This window comes from Piliocolobus tephrosceles, chromosome 17, assembly GCF_002776525.5.
Source record: "Piliocolobus tephrosceles isolate RC106 chromosome 17, ASM277652v3, whole genome shotgun sequence".
Classification (NCBI taxonomy): Eukaryota; Metazoa; Chordata; class Mammalia; order Primates; family Cercopithecidae; genus Piliocolobus; species Piliocolobus tephrosceles.
In genome coordinates this window covers 3,126,024-3,147,294 of record NC_045450.1, presented here as the reverse complement: position 1 = coordinate 3,147,294, position 21,271 = coordinate 3,126,024, and the positions used below count along the sequence as shown (strand labels likewise).

At 56.0% G+C, this 21,271-nt stretch overlaps 2 protein-coding genes and 2 non-coding genes across 5 annotated transcripts; all 4 read right to left on the bottom strand.

Moving 5' to 3' along the window:
- Positions 1–1,709: 1,709 nt before the first annotated feature.
- Positions 1,710–1,782, bottom strand: TRNAR-CCU. Its single transcript has one exon. It is a non-coding gene; the product is annotated as a tRNA-Arg (tRNA).
- A 2,041-nt stretch (positions 1,783–3,823) lies between these two features.
- TRNAR-CCG lies at positions 3,824–3,896 on the bottom strand. Its single transcript has one exon. It is a non-coding gene; the product is annotated as a tRNA-Arg (tRNA).
- Positions 3,897–4,761: 865 nt separating this feature from the next.
- Positions 4,762–11,856, bottom strand: LOC116418514. Its single transcript, XM_031934486.1, has 11 exons — positions 11,638–11,856; positions 10,232–10,372; positions 9,908–10,103; positions 9,724–9,812; positions 8,771–8,881; positions 8,465–8,632; positions 7,069–7,291; positions 6,647–6,763; positions 6,172–6,246; positions 5,531–5,634; positions 4,762–4,875 (listed from the first exon to the last, which is right to left on the bottom strand). Exons 1-11 carry the CDS (start codon positions 11,854–11,856, stop codon positions 4,762–4,764), a joined length of 1,557 nt encoding a protein of 518 aa, XP_031790346.1.
- On the bottom strand, positions 11,447–19,382 carry ZNF213 (zinc finger protein 213). Of its 2 annotated transcripts, XM_023225725.3 has the most exons (6): positions 18,997–19,381; positions 16,414–16,927; positions 15,562–15,685; positions 15,285–15,358; positions 14,991–15,114; positions 11,447–13,352 (listed from the first exon to the last, which is right to left on the bottom strand). In XM_023225725.3, exons 2-6 carry the CDS (start codon positions 16,810–16,812, stop codon positions 12,694–12,696), a joined length of 1,380 nt encoding a protein of 459 aa, XP_023081493.2. In that variant the 5' UTR covers positions 16,813–16,927; positions 18,997–19,381; the 3' UTR covers positions 11,447–12,693. The 2 variants fall into 2 exon arrangements, with proteins under 2 accessions (XP_023081493.2, XP_023081494.1); XM_023225726.3 differs by lacking the exons at positions 14,991–15,114; positions 15,285–15,358 and having other exon boundaries at positions 18,997–19,382.
- Positions 19,383–21,271: the final 1,889 nt, after the last annotated feature.

Sequence of the window (21,271 nt, the reverse complement as noted above, 5' to 3'; positions counted from 1 at the left end):
CTTTCTTTCTTTCTTTCTTTCTTTCTTTCTTTCTTTCTTTCTTTCTCCTTCTTTCGCCAGAGTCTCACTCTGTCGCCCAGACTAGAATGCAGTGGCATGATCTCGGCTCACTGCAACCTCTGCCTCCCAGGTTCAAGCGATTCTTCTGCCTCAGCCTCCCAAGTAGCTGGGACTACAGGCAAGCGCCACCACACCCCGCTAATTTTTGTATTTTTAGTAGAGACGGGGTTTCACCATATTGGCCAGTCTGCTCTCGAATTCCTGACCTCGTGATCCGCCCGCCTCGGCCTCACAAAGTGCTGGGATTACAGGTGTGAGCTACCGCACCAGGCCAGGACACTCCCTTTCACAAGGCCTCCCGAAAAAATCCATCACGGAAGCATCAGCTTCCTTAAGTAGCTCTGTGGTGGCCATTCTCTGCAGGTGGCCTATGATGGTGGAAGGTAATGCCATTGAGGTGAGGAAGGTAACGCCATTGAGGTGAGGAAGGTAACGCCATTGAGGTGATGTCCCTGATTTCAGTGGGGATGATGGGGTCCAGGATGTTTGGAGAAGTGGGAGAAGCCAGGCCAGAGCTGAAAAAACAGAAGAGTCCCAATTATGGGTTTTATTTATTTATTTGAGACGGAGTCTCACTCTGTCACCCAGGCTGGAGTGCAATGGCGTGATCTCCGCTCACTGCAACGTCCACCTCCCGGGTTCAAATGATTCTCCTGCCTCAGTCTCCTGAGGAGCTGGGATTACAGGCGCGTGCCACCACGCCCGGCTAATTTTTCTATTTTTAGTAGAGACGGGGTTTCACCATATTGGTCAGTCTGGTTAGTGATGGTGATCCGGCGGCCTCAGCCTCCCAAAGTGCTGGGATTACAGGCGTGAACCACCGCGCCCGGCCCAATTACGGGTTGTGAAGGGAAAAGCCAACCATGTTTTTATACATATTTATGACAAAACTCTAGCAGTGGTCCCCATCGGGGCAGCTTCTGATTTTACTTTACACCATGTCCTGTAGTTTGGGAAATTTTTACCTTGAAGATGGCGTCATATATTGCATGGATTTAAAAAAAGAATACCATGGACTATTTCAAACAAGTATTAAAAGAGAGGAAATAGTGCAATGTCCCCTCATGTACCCCATTATCTACTCATGGATAAGTAGTTTCATCTATACCTCCACCCAGCTTATGATTTTTTTTGAAACGGAGATTACAGGCTGGGATTACAAGCGTGAGCCACCGCGCCTGGCGTCAGTTTTATGATTTTTAAAACAAACCAGTTGTCCTGTAATTTAATCTGTGAATCATTGTGTGTTTATAAAAAAATAAGGATTTTAAAAATATATGTAACCATTATAGAATTAACAAACCTGGAAAAAGAAACAATCTTTTAATTGTAATTTAATCTGTGAATCATTGTGTGTTTATAAAAAAATAAGGATTTTAAAAATATATGTAACCATTATAGAATTAACAAACCTGGAAAAAGAAACAATCACTTCTTTCTACCAAGTTAAATGGATGGAAATTTAAATCCTGTAAAATGTCCAACTCCTTTTTCCTGTAACCCGAAATTGCTCGTCTTATTTGAAAACAGGTACGGGTTTCTGATTTACAGCCTGTCTGGGAACCCTCCCGGAACTCCGCAACTTCACCGGAGTATAACGAAATTCCAGTTATTTTCCCCGTTGAAGAACCTAAAATTCATCCTCTTCTTACCCCGGGTGGGACTCGAACCCACAATCCCTGGCTTAGGAGGCCAATGCCTTATCCATTAGGCCACCGGGGCGGACGGGCCCAACCTCGCGCTTGTCTTAGACCAGTCTCTCAGTCACCCCGCGATGGTTCCCGCACAGCCAGTCCTATCCTGATCTTTCTCCCGCCCCTCCACCGGAATCCAAGCTTTGGTTCAGATCTGGTCCCCTCCTGAGAATCCTCTGTGCCCCAAAGAGACTGCGCACGTGCAGAGGGACCTGAAAGACACCGAACGTCAGGTTTTTGGCTCGGCTCTTTGGTCTAGGGGTATGATCTTCGCTTAGGGTGCGAGAGTTGCCTAGATCAACTCCCTCACTGAGCCCTAGTCTCCATTCAGCGGAGAACCCAAGTCTAGGGGTAATTAGTGAAAGATGCATTTGAGATGGATGGAGTGTATAGGAAGGGGTACGCCATGCCTGCTCAGCAACGCGCTCCTCATCCCGAGCCCGCCGCTTGCGGAAATGTCGGTCTCCGTCCTCCTCCCTTACATTGTCCGTTAGACCAACGGTGCCGCCCAGTGGTCAGAAGCCTCTTAATAATGACCCTCCAAAGTCCGCCCTCTACATCCCCAGCTGGCTCGGTGTTAATCTCAGGATCGCAACGTTGGGTGTTTACTTTCCTGCCCCAACATGTGTGTTATTTTCCTTTTCAAAAAATCTGTATTTTAATGAAGTTCTTTTCCCTTAATACCTAGTAAATGCTTCAGTCCAGGAGTTCGAGACCAGCCTGGGCAACATAGTGAACGCCCCGTCTCTACCAAAAACAAATACCTTCGTAAACCACTGAAACATCAAAAAAAAGTTAAAGGAGAAAGCGACACCCTGCACGACCCCAGGTCACTAGCGTCTGCCGACCTGAGGACATGCCTGCAGCTGCGACTCTCCGCAGCCTTTACCCGGTGGAAGGATACCCCAACGCGGCGCTGCTCGGCACTCGGACTAAACTTGGGTTCCGCTGGGAAACATTTTTTTTTCCTGGGTGAAATATTAACTCAATCCTGGCGATACTCTTTGAAATTGAAATGTTTATTTATTTTCTATTTTGAGACGGAGTCTCGCCCTGTCGCCCAGGCTGGACTGCAGTGGCGAGATCTTGGCTCTCTGCAACCTCCGGCCTCCCGGGCGATTCTCCTTACTCAGCCTCCTGAGTAACTGGGACTGCAGGCGCGCGCCACCACGTCCCACTAATTTTTGTATTTTTAGTAGAGACGGAGTTTTATCTTGTGAGTCAGGCTGGTCTCGAACTCCTGACTTCATGATCTGCGCGTCGGTCTCCCAAAGAGCTGGGATTAGAGGCGTTGAGCCACCGCGCCCGGTTCATCACCGGTATTTATGATTGTTTTCTTTTTCACTTTGCTACCCCATGATCGGTTGATAGAGGATGCAAAGTTTTTCATTACAATAATCAATTAAACTACGCATGTCGCCGGGTGCGATGGCTCACGCCTGTAATCCCCGCACTTTGGGAGACCGAGGCGGGCGGATCACTCGAGGAGTTCGAGACCAGCCTGGCCAAAATGAAGAAACCCTCCCCCCTACTAAAAATACAAAAATTAGCCGGGGGTGATGGTGCATGCCTGTGATCCCAGCTATTCGGAAGGCTGAGGCAGGAGAATCGCTTGAACCTGGGAGGCGAAGGTTTCAGTGAGCGGAGATCACGCCATTGCACTCCAGCCTGGGCAACGAGAGCGAAACTCCATCTCCAAAACAAAACAAAACAAAAAACTACACATGTCCTTTGACCCCATGGGGCAACTCCTCACCGCAAGCAATCCCAGCCCCGCGTCTGTCACGGTTTCCATCACTTGAGCTTTAATTTGTGAAGTCAATCCCCTACCAGCTACTAGGACTCGCGTTCTCTGGCTTCAAGCTCCGCAGTCCCCCAGGGCCCTGCCGGAGCTTTCTGGGTCGCCCTCTCTGCTATTCTGGCCCTAGCTCCTTAGCTGCGCGACTGCAGGAGCAGGTCGAGGTCCGAGTGTTCCTTGGGTGGTACCGGGCGACTGACCGGCTCTCTCAGTTCGAGTGTACTTGTCGCTCACGGTGCAGTCCCAGGAGAAGAAAAGGTTAACCTAGCAACGACCACGAAGGGACTCGAACCCTCAATCTTCTGATCCGGAATCAGACGCCTTATCCATTAGGCCACGCGGCCCTGCGGCTACAGTCACCCCAGCTTTTCTCATAAAGCGTTTTAGAGACTATGCTGTGGCTTTAACGCGCATGCTTAGAGCGAGGGGAGGCCAGTCCTTCCGGGCCTCGCGGTGGGCGAGACTCCGAGCTCGGCCACCGCGCCCAGCCGCTGAGGCTGCTGGGCAGAAACTGCCGCCATGGGCCCAGAGCTGTGAGTTCGAGCCCTGGCGAGCCCGCCCGACCCCACCCTCCCCGCAGCAGGCCCCTCCGATACGCCGTTTAGGAGCTCTTTCCTCCGTGTGCCTCCCGCCGCTTTGGGTCAGGGGCTGCAAGCTGCTTCCCCAGCCCCTGTGGTTGCTCCATCACCGGTGAACCTGCAAAGGTGTGTTTCAAAGGCTTTTGGCCCCAGACTTTATTCTGGCCGCCTGGAAAGCGGAGGCCGTGTCTCCTGCGTTTCTATGGCCCAGCGCGGGGTGGAGGTGGGGCGCGCATGCACAGGGACATGGCTGGGAGAGGGAGATGCGTCCTCTTCCTGGGACCCCTCTCCCCTTGGATGCTCCCATAAGCGACCTGCCAACCCAGCCCAGCCCAGTCCAGCCCATGTTGGGCTCCTGAGTCCCGGAACCTGGGCACAGGCCCCAGCTCAGTTCCCATGGACGCTATTGCGTTCATATGCAGTGCCAGGCGTTTTACACACATTATCTCACTTATTTCACACGTCTTCGAGAACAGGCACTGTTCGCAGCAGATATTTATTGCACGGCTACCCCCACGCTGCCACGCCTCGCTCTCGGATGAGGAAACCGGGGGTTGGGGGGTGGATGGAGGCAAGAATGGCGCTGGAGTCCTGCCACCGTCTCAGCAGCCCCCGGGTGGCCGCGGCGCCCTCAGGGCTGGAGGCAGAGCCGGTGCCGGAGCGAGCTGCGGATCTCCAGGCAGGCTTTGCGGAGTTCATCGCAGTCAGGGCCCAGCACGTCCTGCTCACACACCCGCCTGTTGACCTGAGGACCACACCCAGCCTGTGCCTGGGGCTACAGCCCTCAGGGGCTCAGCCTGCCCCAAGGGAGAGCTCCTGGCCTGGTGCATTGCAAGGCCTAAAATTTCAAGGGCTGCCAGGACATCTCTGAGGCTCACAGAGCTCCAGAGGACTAACGGTGAATTCCTCTGCTCTGGCCGTACATGTCCCCACCCAGCAGGACAGGCTCCCACCCCGTAGGTCCCCTCTCAGCAGACCAGCTGCACCCCACCTGGTCCGCACCCTAATGGACTTCAGCCCCCTGACAGGCCTTGGAAATACTCAAACCGACCAACCACATCTGCCTGTGAGAACCAGGGGGCATCTCACTCTCTTGTCACTACAAAGCCAGCTTCCCCCTGGCCCTGCAGGTTCACCCTGCTCTGAGCACAAGCCCAGGTGGCCCCGCATGGCATGCAGCGTCCTCCTCCCCACTCGACTGCAGTAGGTGTGACTAAGAACTGCTGTGGATGGCATCTGTGCAGCGTCGGGCATCCTGTGTTTGGTTATCTTGTAGTATTGAGGGCAGAGGATCCCTCCTTCGCCAATGGAGTTCATAGGAGGTGATCAGAATACCAGGGCTAGGGAGAAGGGCAAACCCAGCTCCTTGCCCCTTGTCACCCCAGAACCCCCCAACACACCTCAGTCAGCAACTCCAGAAGGTCTCTCCCGGGGTTGGCTCTGAGGACCTCCACCAGTGTCTGGATAAAGTCTGAGCCCTTGTCATCGCGATAGGCCACATAGCCTAGGTCAGGGGACCAGGGCCAGAGCATCAGACCAGGACCCCAATCCTCTGCCTTCCAATTCCAGGGGTCTGACTGTTGGTGGAAGGTGGGGTACAAGCAGGCAGGACCCAGGAATCAGGCAAGAGAACAGGACAGGGAGCAGGGACCTCTTGCATCTGGAACAAGTTGTTGCTAGATATTTGCAGAGGTGAGCCTATGGAGAGATTCACTGCTGAACACACATTTACTATGCACCTACTATGTGCCAGACACTGACCAGGGCCTCGGGGCAGGCAGATCTCCCCCGCTTCGTGGAACTCACAGCCTAGAGGAAACCTGCACACACAGTGGTTGGCACAGCGGCACCTCACAGCACTCACCATCACTGCTGTTACTACACATCATAACCCATGTAGGGAACATGGCTGGACCACAGCTGGGCTGGCATCTCTGTGCCCCAACCCTAATCCCTAGCTGCCCCTAAGGCTACTCTAGATCGTAGGCCAGGAAGTTGGGCCCTGCGTAACCACGGGCTTCCCGATGACCCATCTCCTTACCCTCGGCGGCTGAGTAGACCGTCAGGGTGTCTGCTTGGTCAGATCTCCCTGGAGGGACGCCCCTGCAGGAGCTGCCTGCAAGAGGAATCAGTTCCAGTGATCAACATTGTGGAACTCCATCAGCTCCAGGAGCTCCCAATCTGTGGCTTAAGGGCAGCCCAGGGAGGTGGAAAGAGTGCAGGGCAGGAAAGACAAACGGAAGTTCAAAGCTCGGCCCAGCCGCTTACCAGCTGTGACCTCAGAAAAGCTATTTGAGCTTGCCAACTCCAGGGTTCTTTTCAGGCCCCAACAGGGGAAGCTCCCATTTCCCAAAGGCCCTTGCAGTTAGGGAAGACTTTTTTCTTCCCATTGTCTTGGCAAACAGAGGATGCAGGTGGCAGCCATACCCCAGCTTAGAGCCCTGGAAATGCTCTCTGGACGGTCCCCACCACCAGCCCTTCCCAAACCCAGGCCCTGGAAGGAAGGCAGAACCCACCTTGGGCCTCAGCATAGATCTGCAGGACATCTGCATGGGAGGGAACAGATGGAGGTGCCCGCAGCCAGCTCCAGTACCAGGGGAGAGCTGTGGGCCCCACACCAGCATCCCTGTTTCCTGAAGAGGCAGATAGTCTCACTCTGGGGATACCTGGGGGTGCTCAGGGGTCTCGTGTGAACGTGGGGTCAAGGTGAGAACCCAACTCCAGAGCTCCAGGGCAGGCTTGCCAGACTGGAGACATTCAGAGCTCTGAATGACAAGTGTTGAGAGTTAAGGGTTCAAGGTCGTGGACTTGACCTCTAGGAGAGGACAGGAGAGGGGGCAGGGAAGGGCAGGTATCCAGGTTCCCTGGAGGAGGTAAACAGTGAGTCCTGGGGACCAAGGCTGGCCGAGAAGTGAGGGCAGCAGGCTGGGCCACTCACCCCCACGGCAGGCCTGTAGCAGGAAGACCTTGGGGCGACCCCACAGCACCCGGCAGCGGCTCAGCTCCTGCATCAGTGCCTCGGGCTGTACCTCTTGCCCGTCAGCCCCCAGCAGCTGACCCCGTAGTCCCCCATGGGCCATCAGGGCCACAAGGACACAGCTCACAGGGCCCCTGCAGGTGTCCAGTTGCTTCTGGAACTGGGCCAGCTCCTCCTGGAAAGCCTGGGTGGGAACAATGTTGAGGCCTGGGCCAAAGCCACCACCTCCCCAGCCCCTGGCTGCCCTCTGCCAGGCTGAGAAGGTTTCCCAGACCCTACCCACCTGGCCTCCCACCACCTGCCGCTCACAGACCCAGGGGGAGGAAGCCCTCTTTTTTTTTTTTTTTGAGATGGAGTCTTGCTCTGTCACCCAGGCTGGAGTGCAGTGGTGCCATCTCGGCTCACTGCTATATCCGCCTCCTGGGTTCACACGATTCTCCTGCCTCAGCCTCCTGAGTAGCTGGGACTACAGGTGCATGCCACCACACCTGTCTAATGTTTTGTATTTTCAGTAGAGTTGAGGTTTCACCGTGTTAGCCAGAATGGTCTCGATCTCCTGATGTCATGAACTGCTTGCCTCGGTCTCCCAAAGTGCTGGGATTACAGGCGTGAGCCACTGCGCCTGGCCTGTTTTTGTTTTTTGAGACAGAGTCTTGCTGTGTCACCCAGGCTGTAGTGTAGTGGCATAATCTCAGCTCACTGCAACCTCTGCTTCCTGGGTTCAAGCCATTCTCCTGCATCAGCCTCCCAAGTAGCTGGGATTACAGGCGTGCAGCACCACGCCCTACTAATTTTGTCTTTATAGTAGAGACAAGGTTTCACCACGGTGGTCAGGCTGGTCTCAAACTCCTAACCTCAAGTGATCCACCCGCCTCGGCCTCCCAAAGTGCTGGGATTCCAGGCGTGAGCCACTGCGCCCGGCCAGCAGCCCTTTTCTAACTCTCTCCTGCAAGGCCTTGGCATGGCCTCTTTAGAGGTGACAGAGACCCAGCTTCCTGGAGCCAGTTCTCCTCCTGCCCTGGTGGGGAAGCTGCACCCAGAAGTTGAGAGGTGTGAGGAGAGTGGAGTGGGCTGCTGGGAGCCAAGAGGGAAACCAAGACTTGGAGCTAAAGCTTTAAGCTGGGGAGGGGGTGGGGGGGCAGAGAACCAGCCAATGAGGGAGGCCTTCAAGATCCTGGAGACCAGGCTTCTAGAGGCAGGGAAGTGACAGGCCCGACGCAGGCCGCAGGGAGGACAGAGGCTAGACGTGTGGTGCACTTCCTGCCAGTGATGGAGAGAGGCCCAGGAGAGAGGCCCCAGGTTCCCAGGCAGGGATCTTCCTTCAGAACACCAGTGTCAGTTCTCGGTTTCCCCTCACCTGGGCTGTAGGGTCCGTTCTCACGGTGGTCTCAAAGCCCAGGGCCCGGCAGAGGCCCCCCAGCGCCTCCACATCATGCCGGGCCCCAGGCCGGCCTTGGATCACAGCCAGGAGGAGGGCAGCCCTGGTCTTGGACAGGTCATACTGTGTGTTGGGACCGGGGGCCAGCTGCAGAGAGGGTTAAGACACATCTAAAGTGGCCTGAGAGGACTCCAGCTCCTGGCCTCCCCGGCCTGGGTCTCCCTAAGCTTCTGTCTCACTGGAAACTGTGGCCATGTGATTGGACCCCTGCCCTGTCCCCCTCACCTCAGGCCTCCAGGGCTCCACGCCTCCCAGGCACAGTGCCCCCCGCAAGGAGCTCCGAAGGACAGGGCAGCAGGTGCCCCCTGCGGACTCTTCAGTCACCTTGCGGAGGAGCTGAGGATGGGGCCGAGAAAAGACTCAGCCAGGCTTGTGGCTTCTATAGTCTCTCCAGGGTCACCTGCTAGAATGCAGAGAGGAGGAGGCCGGCAAAGGACAGACAGGCAGGATGGCCTCAAGCAGGACCCAGGCTCCAGTTCAGGCTCAAGGTTATGGACTTACCTGGGCGTGGATGATCTCGAACGGACAGTGGCCACACCACTAACCCCTGCCCCAGGATCAGTGTGCACAGAGGTAGGGATGTTCCCCAGAGTAGGGCAGGGCCTGTTGGGAAGGCTCACGGGGTGGGCACTACCCTGCTGGGCGATCTGTGGAGGACAGCTGGGGCCCCCTCACCTCCAGGGCTGCCCAGGGGCCACCCAACTGCATAGTGAGACCTTCAGCCCTGGATACCAGACTTGAATCATTCTCATTCCCAGTCCCAGCCTCCAGGGTCCTGTGATCTAACAGGGCGGATAATCACTGCCTGGTGTGGAAAGGGGCAGTCTGAAGTGCACGCATGGATGCAAGGAAGGGCATCGCTGGCAGCCTGTAGAGGACTGTGCAGGGCTCCTGGGACAACAGGAGGGCGTGGCAGGCAGAGGGAACCGCTTGGGCCAAGGCATGGAGTTGGGAGGGGTCTGGAGTGTCGGGGGATCCTGAGTGGGTTGTCGGGGGTCCCGAGTTGGGGGGGGGGGGCTGATACCACTTCTGTAGACAATAAAGGTTTGTAGAATGAATCGGAGGGAGGATACACGTGAATGAATCTAACTGTAACTGACTCAGGGGGGCACAGCAGAACCAGCAGAGACAGCAGAACCAGCCCCACTTCCCTGGGCCTCCCCCTCCAGCGTCCCCACCTCCGTCAGCAGCTGCACCAGGGACCAGTGAGGAGAGCGGCCACAGAGCTCTCTCAGGCCAGCAAGGAAGGCTCCGGACTCCAGGACAGCTGAGTGGAGAAGCAGCGCGTTGGCCTGGAGTGAGGCCCGAGGCTCTGCTCCTGGGTCCCTGCCCAGCCCCTGGATCCCGAGCCAGCTCACTCACACCCAGGGCCACTCGAGAGCAGCAGGAAGACTTTGGGGCAGCCCCGCAGGGCCCTGCAGCCACTCAGCTCCCGGACCAACTGCTGTGGCTGCCTCAGCTGCCCTCTGGGGGCCACTAAGGCCACTAAGGCACACCCCACAGGGTGCCTGTGGGCATCCAGCCGCTCCCGGAACCCAGCCAGCTTCTCGAGGAAGCCCTAGGGGCAAAAGTGAGACCGGCTTGAGTCCGGGGAGGTTTGGGGTGGGGAGGAGAATCTGGGTCAGGGGAGAGTGGGGAAGGGCTCGGTGCTGGGCCTGAGGGTGGAGGTAAGAGGCAGAGGCTCACCTGGACCGGGACCTGCCTCCTTTCCCAGCTCTCAAAGCCCAGGGCCTGGAACACGTCCTCCAGGGCAGTGACTGCAGCGGCCACCACCCCAGGGCTGATGAGCATCAGGGCTGCCTTTGGACCCCGGACGTCGTACTTCCCCTGGGGAGGTAAGGCCAGAACTAGGCTGGGCTGGGCTGGGGCTCAGCTGGGAGGCAGGAGCAGCTGGGCCAGGTGGTGCCGCCTGCTACCTTTCTCCCCAGGCTGTCTCGAGTGTCTGCCATCTGCCTGGCCACCCGCAGGGTCCCAGCCACCAGAAAGGCCATAGGGCCAGGCGGGGCTTCCTCCAAGCACCAAGCACGAAGCTCGCCTCCTGGCCCTGGGCTTTCAGTGCCCTGGGTCCTAACCCTTGCCCTCTCCCCTAATGACTGCTGTCAGCTCTGCTTATGAGCTGAGCTGGACTTTGCCCCTTCCCTGGAACCCTGGGTCCTGGCCCTGCTCTCCCAGCTCAGGCTGCATTCTCTGGCTTTCACCGGTGACTTCTTTGCTGGCACTGATGTGCCCCTACCTGAGCCAGGAACCTGTGCTCAATGCTATTCTTAGCTCCTGGCCTATGTGCTTATCTGATCTCGTTACACCCGAGTGTCTCCCTTTGGAGCCAGCCACCACCACCAAGAAGTCCTTGTACCGTCCTGGCCACCCACCACACGCATGCACATAACACCAGGCCCCCAGAGGTAAAAATCACCAACTAGAATCAGTCCTGTCCACAGCGAGACCTCGCTTGCTTCTTACGGCAAACCATGGCAGCCACCGCAAGACAGGCCCACTGTCAGCCCCTCCTCTAAGGGACTCAGTCTGGGGCAGCCTTGAGTTCCGGATCCCCAACGCACAGCAAGAGGGTCCCACCACTGACCAATCAGCGTCTCTGGGCCCTTCTTCCTTTCACAGTTGTGAGAGAGGAGTGGCCTGCTGAAGACCCTGAGTCCTGCTCAGCTCCCTGTTCTGCTAGGGCACAGATGGTGCCCCCAGAGCAGGGCAGGCACTGGCTGACACATGGGAACAAGAGTCCCAGGGGACACGGCTGCCCACTGGGGCCCAGCCAAACTGGATGCCAAGGATGTGGCTCCCCTTGGTGACAGCGCAGCAGAATGTGCCACCAGGACACAAGGCCAGGGCAAGGGGTTTATATTCCAGGTTTCCCCACACTCCAGACACCGAAAGAACAGAACACCCTGGAGGGAAGCTTTCACGTTTATTAATACTCTTCTGTTGCCCTTTGGAGGCCCGCGGGGCTGAGTCCTTGCAGGGCCTCTGGTCTGTCCATGTTCATGGAAGGCAGTGCTCAGGAGGCAGCAGCAAAGTGCCCATGAAGTGGGGCTCCAGTGCCGGTGGAGCTGGACGTTAGTGACGATGGAACCCGGCACCAGCGCCGATGGAGAGGGGCGCCAGCGCCGATGGAGTTGGACGTAGTGATGATGCAGCGAGGTGTTAGTGCCAATAGAGCTGGACGTTAGTGACAATGGAGTGGGGCACCAGTGCCGATAGAGCGGGGCATTAGTGCCGATGGAGTGGGGCGCCGAGTGGGGCGTTAGTGCCGATGGAGCGGGGATGGAGTGGGCACCAGTGCCGATGGAGCGGGGCATTAATGCGGATAGAGTGGGGCGCCAGTGCCGATGGAGTGGCATGCTAGTGCTGATAGAATGCTAGTGCTAAGTATGCTGCAGCCGCACGTCTGGAGGAGCAGATGGCAGCCAGGCACCCTGTTCTTGGTCTCCAGGGTTGCCCTCCTGTCGCTGGAGCCACCATTATCCTCACCAGACTGGTGGGCAAGTGGCTCTCAGAGCCTCATGCTAGGGCAAGTAGACCGAGGGCAAAGGCAGGCCAAGTCCGTGTGGCCAGGACAGGGCAGAGTGGTCATGGCCTGGAAACGGGAGTGGGTGGGGACCAGAAAGCCCCTGCGCCCTAAGACCCGTGGTCCCACAGGTGTGGGCTGACTGTCCCTCCCAAAGGCCAGCAACCCCCTGGGGGCCAAGGCCAGTTCTCCATGCCCACTGAAAGGCACAGGTTGGCAGGGCAGAGGCCTGACTCATGGACCCACCCCAGAGGGTGGGGACCAAAGAGCCACACAGTCAAATGAGGCTCGGGGGCTTCTGGGAAGGGACCTAGACCTGAGTCCTCGCCACCCTGCTGCCCCTGTCAGGAATGTGTTGGGGCTCCAGAAACTAGAGGGGAAGAGAAACGCTAGGCACAGAAGGGGGAAAGACGACAAGATCAGGGGACGGGAGGGGGACTTCCGTTCCCTTTGAGTGCTGGGCGAGTCCTCAGAGCCGAGCAGGGCAGGCGAGCTCCGAGTGTGGGGTACCCTGGGGTCCCTCGGACAGCCCAGGAGGTGGCCACAAATAGAAGGAGAGTCCCAGTGGTGAATGAAGTAGGATGTGCCGTGGCTGGGCCTCGCCCAAGTTTCGGGCCAAGCTGGCTGCTCACCCCACGGGCTGGGCCATCTTGGCGTGCAGGCTCTGATGCGCGATGAGGTGCGCGCGCTGCTTGAAGCTCTTGTCGCACTCTCCGCAGCCGAAGGGCCGCTCACCGGTGTGCACGCGCCGATGGTCCAGCAGGTAGGAGCGCAGCGAGAAGCTCTTGCCGCAGTCGCTGCAGCCGAAAGGCTTCTCGCCCGTGTGGATGCGCTGGTGGTCAGCCAGGTAGGCGCTGCGGCTGAAGCTCTTGCCGCACTCGGAACAGGAGAAGGGCTTCTCGCCCGTGTGCACGCCTTGGTGGCGCACCAGGTCCGAGGAGCTGCGGAAGCTCTTGTCGCACTCGGGGCACTTGTGCGGCTTCTCGCCCGTGTGCGTGCGCTGGTGCCGCGCCAGGTCCGAGCCCCAGCGGAAGCGCTTTCCACACTGCCCGCAGCTGTGTGGCTTCTCGGCTGCCAGGTCCCGGAACTGGCGCCGGCGAGTGGGTGGCCGCCCCCGTCGCGCACCCACCACTGGGCCCAGGGCCGCCCTCGGCCGGTTCTCACTCTCCCAGGCCTCAGCCTCCTCCGGGCTCCAGGATACAGTCACGTCGCTGCCTGTCTGGCCCGGCAGCACCGGCACCACCTCCTCCAGCCGGGACTTCTCATTTTGGCCTTTGAGCCCCAAACCTGCAAGGGGAACGAGGCGACCTCTTCAGTCCCACACGGTTCTGGGGCCAGAGCTGAGGTGAGGAAGAAACAAGGCTAGGGAAAGCTTCCTGGCCTCCAGGTTCAGAAAGCCCTGCGCTCACACTGCCGAATCCTCAGTTTCCTTATCTATAAAATGGGGATGATTGGCCGGGCGCAGTGGCTCAAGCCTGTAATCCCAACATTTTCGGGGACTGAGGCGGGCGAATAACCTGAGGTTAGAAGTTCCAGACCAGCCTGGCCAATATGGCAAAACCCCGTCCCTACTAAAAATACAGAAATTAGCAGGGCGTGGTAGCGTGCGTCTGTAATCCCAGCTACTCAGGAGGCTGAGGCAGAAGAATCACTTGAATCCAGAAAGCGGAGGTTGCAGTGAGCTGGGATCATGCCACTGCACTCCAAGAGCAAGACTTTGTCTTAAAAACAAACAAAACAAAAACAAAAACAAACAAAAACCCAAATAAAACAGGGATAATGAAAAAATGTGGCAGAGCAGCAGTCTGAGCAAGCCTCTGATCCTGCCTGCATAGGCCAGCCCCCTAAGCCATCTGTGCCCTGCAGGCCACACTGGGATCCAATGTCCCACTCTGAACCCCAGATATCAAGCTCCACAGCAGAACAGATTTACAGTAATTTTGAAAATTTTCAAGGGCCGGGCGTGGTGGCTCACGCCTCTAATCCCAGCACTTTGGGAGGCCGAGGTGGGCGGATCACGAAATCAGGAGTTCAAGACCAGCCTGACCAACATGGTGAAAACTCGTCTCTATTAAAAATACAAAAAAAATTAGCCGAGCATGGTGGCTCATGCCTGTAATCCCAGCTACTCAGGAGGCTGAGGCAGGAGAATTGCTTGAACCCGGGAGGTGGAAGTTTCAGTGAGCTGAGATCACACCACTACATTCCAGCCTGGTGACAGAGGAAGACTCCATCTCAAAAAAAAAAAAAAAAAAAAAGAAAGAAAAAGAAAAGAAAAAATTTCTCCCAGCTGTCACAGTCGGAAACTGAGGAACCAAACTGGTCTGGCTAGTGTGGCTCCCTTCACCATACAGGCTCTAATTCTCCAAACTCAACACTGAGAGATCTGGGCAGAGGTCACAGCCCATCCTGCTGGGAATGTGGACTCAACAAGATGATCCCTGATGGTGCTGAGAAGGGGCCTGGCGTGGAGAGGGAACTAGTAAGGGCAGTTCTGATGAGCAGGGGCCCAGGCTGGTGAGCAGCTGGGGTTTCCCGTCAGCACCCCTGCTCCTGGCAGCCCAAGGTGGCCTCACAACCATGCCTGATCCAAGTCCCAGCTGTGTCCCTTCAGCATCCACTGACCTGAGTCTCAGGTCCCTTATGTGCAAAATGGGGACAATCCTTCTATGCACTAGGCAGTGAGACTCAAAGGAGAAGCTGCCCTTATGAGCACTCAGGGCTGGGCAGCGCCGGCGCCGTCCCATGCTGCATGTGGAGAGGCACAAAAACTGATCGTCAGCCAAGAAGGGAGTTACTCAGGCTCTTGGCAAGACTTGGGGATAGCCTACTTTGGAACCAGCTAAGGATGGGGTGGGAAAGAAGACTGAAGTTCCAACAGGATGGGGGGCGGCCAGCCTGGACCCAGAGGCCCTGGGTGCTTACCCAGGGTGGTGGTCCGGGAGTTCTCCCGCTTTATGTCCCAGAAGAGATCCCGCTGAGCAGGGTCCAGGGTGCCCCATTCTTCCCGGGAGAAATAGAATGGAATGTCTCCCAATGCCACAGGTCCCTGGAATGGGGCGAGAAGACCCGGCTCAGGGCTCCCTTGCTTAGGCCTCCCAGCAGCACTGGCGGGGACAGATGGGTCAGATGAAAGAGGCCTGATGGGACAGCAAGTCCCATTTTACAAACTCAACAGAGCCAAGTGCCTTAAAGAAGACAAAGGGACTGGTGACTCACATGGACCCCAGAGACAAAGCAGGTGTCCGTCGTCTCTCTGGTACGCCCCTCTTTAAGAAGAGCAGGAGGCTGGGCTGAAGGAGAAGAATGGAGCCTTAGAAAGGCCAGCCCAGGCCTGACACCGTTGCCTATGGCCTCCCCAACCTGTGTGCATTCACACATGCCCTAGACTTCACAGAGGGAGCTGTCCTGCCTATGACCCTTAGGGCAACACCGGTGACAGAGCTAAGTCCCTGCCCAGCCACTCTACTGCCCACAAGGACAGAGGCTTACTCACCGCTATGGCTGTGCTGCTCTTGGGGAACAGATGGCCGCCTCCGTGCCCCCACCATCGGGGGAGGCCCCTTGGCCTGAGATCCCTGGCCTGCAGCCTCGGGTTCCGCCTCCTCCAAGGGCACATCCTGTGCAGGAACCACAATATGCTCATCAGCCCGAGACCAGACCGGGGGAGACTGAGTTTATTCCCTGGGAAGGAGACACAGGACATGACCCTCAGGATGCTGGGGTGTGGGAAGGAGACCAATATGGTGCCCCAGGAAACTCCACAGGAGAATGTGATACCAGACAATGCTGTGTGCCCAAGGACGCTCCCCAATCATTCACGAGGCAAGAACCAGCCCTGAAAGGCCAGAATCACAGCCCCTTAGCAAGGGGGGAGCTGGGGACCCTCCTGCCAAAGGCAGAACCCCATCCCCTAGCCACTCATCAGAACCTCCCCAGATGCATCCAATGTGAAGGATCCGATATCCCACAAGGTAATAGGGGCCCCGGACAGCTCCACCTTCTAGCCTCACTCTGCAGCTGGCTCTCTGCACACCCTAGTGTCCCCAGAGCCAGGCCTAGAGCAAAATGCAAATAAACATCAGCAGACCCTGCATGGAGCTAAAACTTCCTTTCTGGAACATTCACACTTCAGCCCTATTGTTGCCTTCCACAGCCGCAAAAAATAAATCACATTTACTTTGGACTGCATCTTTCAGAAAGGCACCCATGGCACGCTGTGCTTGTCTGCCTGCTCCTGGGGCTCTGTGTCTCCCCTACCCTGTGAGCCTCTGGGAGACTTAACTCTGCAGGGTACCTATTCACCAGGTACCATCCAGGTGACTCTGGATATTGAAGGGCCCCTCACCTGCGGCCAGGCTTTCAATGGCTGCTTCTGTAGGTCCTCCACCAAGGCGACAGCCTCCTCGCCACTTCCTGGGTGCTGCTCGCGCACCCAGCCCTGGATCTCCCCTGGCAGCACCGTCAGGAACTGCTCCAGCACCAGCAGCTCCAGGATCTGCTCCTTGGTGCGCAACTCGGGCCGCAACCAGCGGCAGCAGAGCTCCCAGAGCTGGCTGAAGGCTTCGTGAGGCCCATGCACATCCCCATAGCAGAACTGCCGGAAGCGCTGGCGGCAGGCTTCGGAATCCCTGCTGTCCTCATGCTGGGCAGATTCCTGTTCCCAGGAAGAATCTTCCACTTTCACAATCAGAAGCCCTTCTCCCTCCCCAGGGGTCTGGTCCTGGGGCTCCAAGGGGGCTGCCATTCCCCTGGCCTGAGGCTCAGGGTTGGTCGGCCTCAACCTGGGCCCCAGAACCTGTACTTTCAGTCTCCCAGAGGGATCCCCTGTGGCAGCTGGGCCGGCATCTGGATGTGTACTCCTGGGGAAACAGCAAAATGGCAGGACTGAGGAGGAAGGATGTGGAATACAGGAGCAAACCCCAGGCTGAAGAGCCATCCAGTCCCATCCTTTCATGGCCCTGAAGCCTTTTCTAGGCTTTACTGTAATGCCTTGCTCACGTGACTCTATTAACACAGGCCCACAAGCTCTCATCCCAAAGCCAGAAATACAAACCCCGGGTATTTCATAACTCTTTGAAAGCAAAACCCAATATCAATCATTTGGCAGCACCACCTGACCTGATATAAGCATATTTATAATTTCAATTTATTCCACTAAATATAAATATTCAAAATTATGGCAGAAATATTAATAACATAGATCTTCAGTTTATAAAAATTCATTGAGCTATACCCACGGATGTGTTTTTCTGTATGGACATTATACATCAACTAAAAACCTTTTTTTTTTTTTTTTTTGAGAGAGTCTCACTCTGTTGCCCAGGCTGGAGTGCAGTGGTGCAATCTTGGTTCACTGCAACCTCTGCCTCCCGGGTTCAAGCGATTCTCCTGCCTCAGCCTCCCAAGTAGTTGAGACTACAGGCACCAGCTACCACGCCCGGCTAATTTTTGTATTTTTAGTAGAGACGAGGTTTCACCATGTTGGCCAGGATGGTCTCAAACTCCTGACCTTGTGATCCACCCGCCTTGGCCTCCCAAAGTGCTGGGATTACAGGCGTGAGCCACTGCGCCCCGCCTAATTAAAAAATTTTAACTGATGTGTTTCATTATTTAGTGTTGCCCCAGATCCCTCTGGAGATGTGCTTGATATATTGTATGTGCACTATATTAGTTTTCTCAAATTTGAAAACCTCTGAATTCTAAAACACATCTGGCCCTGAGGTGTCACAGAAGGCCTCACAGACACCATCCAAAGCCATTTATCCACAGGTACATATAGATGTATGACATCTTTATACCTTACATCGTTACTCTTCAATGAAAAGTGTATTATGCAACTTTCAGTAATCGATTTTTTGTTTCAACAATACAAATACAAACTGGCTGGGCTTGGTGGTTTATGCCTGTAATCCCAGCATTTTGGGAGACAGAGACAGGATGATTGCTTGAGGCCAGGGGTTCAAGACCACTTTGGGAAGACAATGTGAGACGCCATCTGTACCAAAAAACAAAAAAAGCCGGGTGGGGCTCCTGTAGTCCCAGCTACTGGGGAGGCTGAGGAGGGAAGATCTCTTGAGTCCATGAGTTTGAGGTTGCAATAAGCTATGATCGCACCACCGTACTCCAGCCTCGGCAACAGAGTGAGGCCGCCTCAAAAAAAAAAAAGTAAAAACACAAAAAGAAAAGAAAAAAATACAAACCATCGTAATAAAAAAGGGGGGAAGATTCAAACAATACAGAAGTCCGTAAAACTCTCCCTTCCTCAATGCAATTGTACCCCCCGACTTAACAGTCTGTCAAGTGACGTCCCAGACCTTTTCCTGTGCTTTTACTAAAAAAGCCATCCATGGGGGGAGAAAAGAAAAGAAAAAGAAGGTGCTTTATGTGTTTTTACATAAATGAGACCTTACTGCACAGACACCGGCACTATGAGCTTCCGCGGTATGGATACGCTCAGTTTCTTTTTTTTTTTTTTTTGAGACGGAGTCTCGCTCTGTCGCCCAGGCTGGAGTGCAGTGGCCGGATCTCAGCTCACTGCAAGCTCCGCCTCCCGGGTTTACGCCATTCTCCTGCCTCAGCCTCCCGAGTAGCTGGGACTACAGGCGCCCGCCACCTCGCCCGGCTAGTTTTTTGTATTTTTAGTAGAGATGGGGTTTCACCGTGTTAGCCAGGATGGTCTCGAACTCCTGACCTCGTGATCCACCCGTCTCGGCCTCCCAAAGTGCTGGGATCACAGGCTTGAGCCACCGCGCCTGGCCAGTTTCTTAATCAATACTCAAGTGATGCATTCGGGTTGTTTCCAATTATTTAGTCCACCCTAAGCGCTTTATTTATTCTCCTCCTCACAAGACCCCTGAAAGGTGCGTGCACCATTCTCATCCTCTGGTGACTTCAAAGAAGACTTTCCTCGAACAGGGCCAGGACTCACCAGGGTCGCTCAGCAGGACACGGCAGGCGGGAAGGTGAGCCAGCCAGAGGCCCGCGCTGTCCCCCGCAGCCTCGCCCGCGGGGAGAGCGGCGATCGTGCAGGGGCGTCTGCCCGCGGATCAAGAGGGCAGAACGGCGCGGGGGACCCAGCACTTCCTAGTAGTGCGCCCGCCCTTCGGCCTCTGCCTCGGGGCGCTGATCCCGGCCACCCGGAGCCCGGTGCTCGATGTCAGAGCCAGGCGGCCGGAGCACCCGTCCCCGCCCCCGAAACACACAACGCCCACCGCGACCCAAGAGACACCATTTCCGCCGCCAGTTCCCGGCGCCGGAAGTGGTCGCAGGGCTCGCTGGGAAACTACGCGGCGCAAGCATTCCCCAGCTCCCAGAAAGCCGTTTGTTTACTGACCCCGCCTTCTCCCTGACTGATGGCCAATGAACAGGAAGAATTCTCAGGCTCCCTATTAGAAGACGGAAACGCCATACGCGTCATACACCTGCATCCGGGAGGAAAGGCAACGCTCTGCTTCTAGATTTGCTTTGTTCTCTTTCGTCGCCGCTTTTCTTTCACATTTCCTTGCGCCTCTGGCCCTTGAGCGACAAAAGGGGGAAACCAAGGCTGGCCCGAGGAAAGGAGAGGGCACATGGCCTAGCCACGAGTGGAGCGCCTGCTGCGCCGGAAGGGATGCGCTGGAGCGGCCTTTTCCCTCCGCCACGGTCTTTCTATGCCAACTCGTAGGTGGGGGCCGAAAGGCCGTGGGCGGTGGACCTCGGGCCAGGGAGACTTGTTTCCAGCCTCTTGGGTCCCGTTCCTCCCAGTTCCCTGGAGAGGCATGGAGCTTCCTGCGAAATGCCGTCGGGTAAGGGGCGCGGAGCCTCCTGCGGCGATCCTCTGTCTTCGGGTCGCCTTAGCAGGACGCGGCAAGCGGGACACTGACCTGGCCGCAGTCCCCCGCTCTCCCACCAGCTGCTTAGTCCACGAGGAGCTGCGGGGCGTCAGGGATCCAACGGCCCGGAGGGATCTAGAGCAGGGGGGCTTGGGGTTCTCCTTTCCATACCCTTGGATCCTCTCCCACTCTCCACACCTCGACCCGGAGATGATCTCAGGCTCCAGATATCTTTCACAAATGGAAAGAGCTTTCTTGGTTTGTTTTGTCTTAATTTTGTAGGTGTTGCATGCTTGGAAGAGAAAATTAAGAAAATTAATTGGCAAATCATAAAGATAGCTTTCTCATGATAGCCACGAGGCTTGCTCCCTCACTCTGCTCATATGTCGCCCCCTCAAGGAATCCTTCCCCAGCTCTGTAAACAGCGTCAGCTCTGCCTTGCTTTTCTCCCTAATGTTTATCACTACCTGACATATACTTGTGTAATATTTGTTTCCCACGACTCAACGATAAGTGTTCATGAGGGCAGACACTTTTTAATGCCCTACCACGACCACCTAGAATTGTGCCTGGCACGTGGCAGATGCCTAGTAAATATTTGTTTAATGAATGAAGATAAAAAACATTTCTAGGCCGGGCGCGGTGGCTCCAGCCTGTAATCCCAGCACTTTGGGAGGCCGAAACGGGCGGATCACGAGGTCAGGAGATCGAGACCATCCTGACTAACGCGGTGAAACCCCGTCTCTACTAAAAAAAAAAATACAAAAAATTAGCCGGGCGTGATGGCGGGCGCCTGTGGTCCCAGCTACTCGGGAGGCTGAGGCAGGAGAATGGCGTAAACCCGGGAGGCGGAGCTTGCAGTGAGCTGAGATCCGGCCACTGCACTCCAGCCTGGGCGACAGCACAGAGCGAGATTCCGTCTCAAAAAAACCCCACACAAACAAAATTTCTAATACGACCATCCAGGAATAAGCACTGTTCATATTTTAGTCTGTTCTTACAGTTTTACTGTTCAGTTTTATGTCTGTGAATGTATATATATATTTTATATGTATATTTTATACATTATATATATTTTTTGAGACGGAGTCTCGCTCTGTCACCCAGGCTGGACTGCAGTGGCCCGATCTTGGCTCACTGCAACCTCTGCCGTCCGGGTTCAAGCGGTTCTCCTGCCTCAGCCTCCCGAGTGGCTAGGATTAGAGGCATGTGTCACCATGCCCAGCTAATTTAGTATTTTTAGTAGAGATGGGGTTTCTCCATGTTGGTCAGGCTGGGCTCGAACTCCCGACCTCAGATGATCTGCCCGCCTCGGCCTCCCAAAGTACTGAGATGACAGGCATGAGCCAGCATGCCTGGCAGAATTTTCATATTTTAAGTCCCCCACCGTTG